The sequence below is a fragment of the Triplophysa rosa genome, linkage group LG12, assembly GCF_024868665.1.
Source record: "Triplophysa rosa linkage group LG12, Trosa_1v2, whole genome shotgun sequence".
Lineage (NCBI taxonomy): Eukaryota > Metazoa > Chordata > Actinopteri > Cypriniformes > Nemacheilidae > Triplophysa > Triplophysa rosa.
The window spans coordinates 1289170-1294049 of NC_079901.1; the positions used below are offsets into that span (position 1 = coordinate 1289170).

The 4880-nt window shown below is 35.7% G+C and overlaps 1 protein-coding gene across 1 annotated transcript; it reads left to right on the plus strand.

Annotated features, from left to right (window-relative positions):
* The first annotated feature begins 1219 nt into the window (after positions 1-1219).
* Positions 1220-4344, plus strand: LOC130562743 (structural maintenance of chromosomes protein 5-like). Its single transcript, XM_057347967.1, has 7 exons — positions 1220-1527; positions 2265-2325; positions 2613-2663; positions 2737-2781; positions 2860-2924; positions 3025-3169; positions 3332-4344. Exons 3-7 carry the CDS (start codon positions 2655-2657, stop codon positions 3620-3622), a joined length of 555 nt encoding a protein of 184 aa, XP_057203950.1. The 5' UTR covers positions 1220-1527; positions 2265-2325; positions 2613-2654; the 3' UTR covers positions 3623-4344.
* The last annotated feature ends 536 nt before the right edge of the window (positions 4345-4880 follow it).

The window sequence follows — 4880 nt, forward strand, 5'->3', positions numbered from 1 at the left end:
GCAAGACAACATGTCAAAATACTTTCAGTAAAAAAAAACACTCAATCATCTAATGCTTTAATTATGCAGCGTTGTTTCTTAATCCTATGATTCAATAAAACACATCAAAACTCATGATTATACTTAAAACATATGCAGTGGATTAATTCATAACATTCCTTCTCTGTGTGACTCTTTGGGTGTGTGTGTGTGCTGACTTAGAACACTGTTTCTGCACGTATGCACAAAGCTTGTTCCTCTTTTGTGGTTTCGCTCGGCTTGTCACACACACACTATTTTTATCACAGTTTTTTCCACTGAGTAAAATAGCAAGCACATGAGATAAAAGCACACAGCTTAATGATTTAATGAAAGAAAACACTTATTGATTATATTGGTAATTAAATCATACTTCTAACTGAATAATATTTCCACATGTGTCAATACAGTCATCGCTTTAAATCATAAATGCTCAAACAAGGTCAATAAGTGATTAGCTCTTGGAAACACTGTTTGTACATGCCTCTCTCATTCACGCGTCAGTGCGGTCTGAACTGAATGTGCTGCTTCTCCCTTTTAAGTTTAAGATTATAAGTCTTTATTTGGGGGGGCCACAAAGCAATGCCTTACAACAAAAAAGTTTGAGGACCACTGCCTTAATCAACCTCCAAAATAAAAATAAGAAAACATTGAACGCCGTTTTCTCCATGTTTTTAAAAACGGAATATTAACAGCTATCAGCTTAATGGGTGCATATAAAAGACCTTATTGCCTTGCCGGTGAAATATTTGTTAAACACAGAAAACAATATCATGAATAAATGATTTTTAATGTGTTTACCGCCAATTTAGATTACGTCGTGTTTATAACTTATATCATACACCTCAATCATTTGAACGGTTCATATCTCATGTAAACATTATCTTTATTGGTTTAAACAGTGTGTACTGATAGTCTCACATTTTAATTATACCATCTTATAGTTAAGAAGAGGCGCGGCTTGATTTACCCCACTTGACGTAATGTTTTAGAATACACGCTGACTTCACACTCACACTCTTTTGTAGATAACAATGGCAGCGTTGTTTTATTACTATATAATGTAAAAATAATGACAGCACTGTGAATTTTACACCATCCCTGAAAAATGTACACCAGCAACTTTGCTGTGTATTCACTGTCTGGTTCACTACCAATTATTTCCCGTATATTTACGACACCATTGGATTAGAGTGCCGTCAATTTTACATTGCTCAACGCCATTGGATTAGAGTGCTGTCAATTTCGCAGCCAATGCTCAACGCCATTGGTTACGCTATGCACACTGGTGACGGGAATACACAGCTCAAACACAGGAGAAGCGCTGTGGCTACACGATCCGTCCCAGAAACACGATTTGTTCCGCGCGTGCGCTAAACTGACGTCACTTCCTGTTATCGGCGACGTTTTACGACAGTCTTCTCGACCTGGGACCAGCTCGGAATCTGGCAGGGGTGCATTTCTCGGCATTACACCTGTTCCGGGCGTCTTCGAATTTTATCATCAAAGGTAATTAAATTGCGTTAAGCGATTTTATAATTAAAAGGAGAACTGACAATCTGTTACAACCTGGGTCATGTGCTTAATTTACAAAGTTATGTTTAAAATATCGAGCTACATTAACTGTACTTGTTAAATTCCCGTATAGAATAAGAAAACGATAGAACCCTTCACAGAGATGCTAATGGTTTACATTAAAATACTACTATGAACCATTAGCTTTTACCATTAAAACCATTACAAATTTCTTTCTTTGTAGTGTGATTTGTGCATTATTTTATATATTAATTATAAAATCAATTTATATATAAAATTGGTTAAATTTATGTGATGTTTTTATTGACCTTTATGGAGTTTAATTTTAGTCAGATATCAGATAATATGATATTTCTTTTAACTGCAACTTTTTCATGCTTTTTTTCTTCAAACAGGCGACAGACTCTTCTACACCGGCCCAATTAAACAGTACATGCGGCTAGTTGTCCTGTCCGAGGAAGACAACCTGATGGTTTTGGAGATAACACTTACAGAACCATATTTAGGTTTAGACTTAAGATAATTTACTGGCCTTGTTCCAGGCATGTTATTTGGTTACAGTTTCCAAAAGGATCCTCGTTCTCAGGCTTCAAGTTTGTATAGAGCCTCGTTCACAGGCTTCAAGTTCATCAAAGAGCCTAGTTCTCAGGCTGTACACCTGATAATTTAATTGCACGTTATGTCATTTTGTGTTCTCTTTGGAATCCCAGACACATTGCAAGCTTCATTGACCCAGGATCCTGGACTGAAAAAACAGGAAGAGACCTTGAGGTATGTTTTAAATGATGGAATTGTGTCAAGCAAATGTATGTATATAACTAAACATGTTTATTCGACTGTGCTCTGGAATACTTGATTCTGATTGGCCAGTTGCAACATTCCAAGCTTTGATATTCCCAGATAACAAGCACACAAAACTAATAACACATGGTAACCCAGTCTTTATCACACTGTCAGGCTTTATTCTGCGATAACAACCTGCTGCCTGTACATCATCCCTTACCTAAAAATTGCAGTTGTTTTTTAAACTAACTGTGGATGCACTTTTCCTTTTCCAGTTTTTTCCTCAACAGTCCAGTGGGGATTCTTGTGGTGTCTACATGCTGATGGTAAGAATGTTTAATTTATCAAAGCTGTTAGATAATAAAACCAAAGTCTTACAGTGTTATTTGTGTTTCACAGTATGCTCTCAGCATCTGCACATCATGTCCCTTAACATTCACAGAGGTAAGCTGGATTTTCACACAAGTATGTCATTGAACTACTGGTATGTGTGCATTTTTTTTGTGTGTTTGTGTGTTTTAGGAGGAGGTGCCATTGATTCGCCAGTGGTGGTGCATTAACCTCATGGAAAGATTTTGCCTAGAAGGGTATGATAGATTCTACAGATATAATTTCAGTATCTTGGCTGTATTAAGTTAGCTAAAGCTATTACATAGAGTTCATATACATTTACATATATTTTCAAAGGCATGGACAGAGGTTTGCATACTGGACCGAAGAAGCATCCCAACTCCTTCAGGGGATCGTTGAGCCTGTGTTTAGGGTGTCGAAATTCACCACCACCAAACTGTCACCCAGCAGAAGAGTTGTGGATGACAAGGACATTGATAAGGTTAATGATTATACAGTAGTGGTTATACATGAAGCATTTGCATGATTGCTGAATAAATAGTATAACTGTTGTGCCATTTTACTATGTAAGGAATAAATGACTATAGGCCATTTAATTAGTCAACCAATTAGAATGAAGCATAAACTTCATTTACTTCAATAGGTGCAGCAGCCAACCATTGTCCGAGACCTAAATACAGCGTGGTACTGGGTACAGAATCACAGACACTTATTCCGTGGGGAGGTGACAGAGCCTGCCTTTTTGCAGATGAACAGGGGTGATCAACAAAATGCCATCAAGAACCTCTTGGGGGGTCAATTCTCTGAGGCGAAGGATGCCTTTTTGTTTATATTTCATTACCAAGAAGACATGGAAACATTTTTGTCGTACTGTGTTGATGACCAAGGCCTAAAGGTCAATGCTATGTTCTACAAAGAGAAATGTAGTGTGTGAGTGTGTGTGCGCGTGTGTGAGTGAGTGAGTGTGCGTGAGAGAGAGTGTGCATGTGTGTGCGTTTGCGAGAGTGTGCGTGAGTGAGCGTGTGTGAGGAATGGAACAAATGTATAAATAAATTGAAAGAATATATATATAACTGTATTCTGTGTGTTTCTTAAATGCAGTTAAATATCTAGAACAGTTATGTAGAACCTATCTTTAGAAAATGAATAGAAAGAAAACACATCTGTATGAACATCTGTATTTTCCAAATTGTGTCTAGCAAATTTAAACAATTCAGTTTAATTTGACCATTTATTTAATTCAATGAAGTTAATTTGTGCCACATATTAACCAAATTTTAACCGAAATGGATCGGGTAGTTATTTTTTATGACCACCTTAAAACAAACATGCATTATAATTCAGCAACAATTTAACAAGCCAGGAAATATCTCAAAGCATTGTAAGAAACAAATTAAGAAAAAAGAAACTTATACAGATATAATAAATACATTTATTAATAAATGTAATAAAAATATATATATATTAAACACCGAGTGTAAAACAACAGCAGTAACGGTATAGCCTACATACCCGAAACTGCCGTAAAGTGTTTCGATTTATTTCAGACAGGAAGTGACGTCAGTTTCGCGCATGCGCGGAACAAATCGTGTTTCTGGCACGGATCGGGTAGCCACAAGCGCGATTTCGCAGGCTGCAGACCACGTCTATGTTCCTGTAAGTATTAAATTAAGTATGAAATACGTTAATGGATGTTGAAAGCTTGGTTGTGTTATACATCAGCACCGCTTAAAATAGAAATCGTTATGTTACATTTCTTCCTGTTGTTTCAAAGATTAAAGGCACAATCACTGCAGTAACGTGGTAAAGGCTGAAATGTACTTTAGGGTTTTTAGAATGTTAGCGTTCTGACACTTGGAATTTTAAGGTGTAGAATAATAAATTTGAATAAACAAATGTTATTACATGGTAGAGTCTTATATATTTTTTTCGTTTGTAATGTCCAAGAACAGCTTCACGGTTAAATGATCTTGTCTTTAATCAGATGAAAATATGGCTATTATTAATTTCTATTTATTATATTTTTAATGTTTTTTATTATTATTATTATTATTTTCGTATTGTGAAACGCCTATACTCTGGATGTAGGATGCTCCTGTTTTTGTGTTTTTTTGGAAAATAAATAAAAATATACTAAAAATATATATATATGGCTATTAAATATACTATTTGAGTAGTATTGATAATTAAGT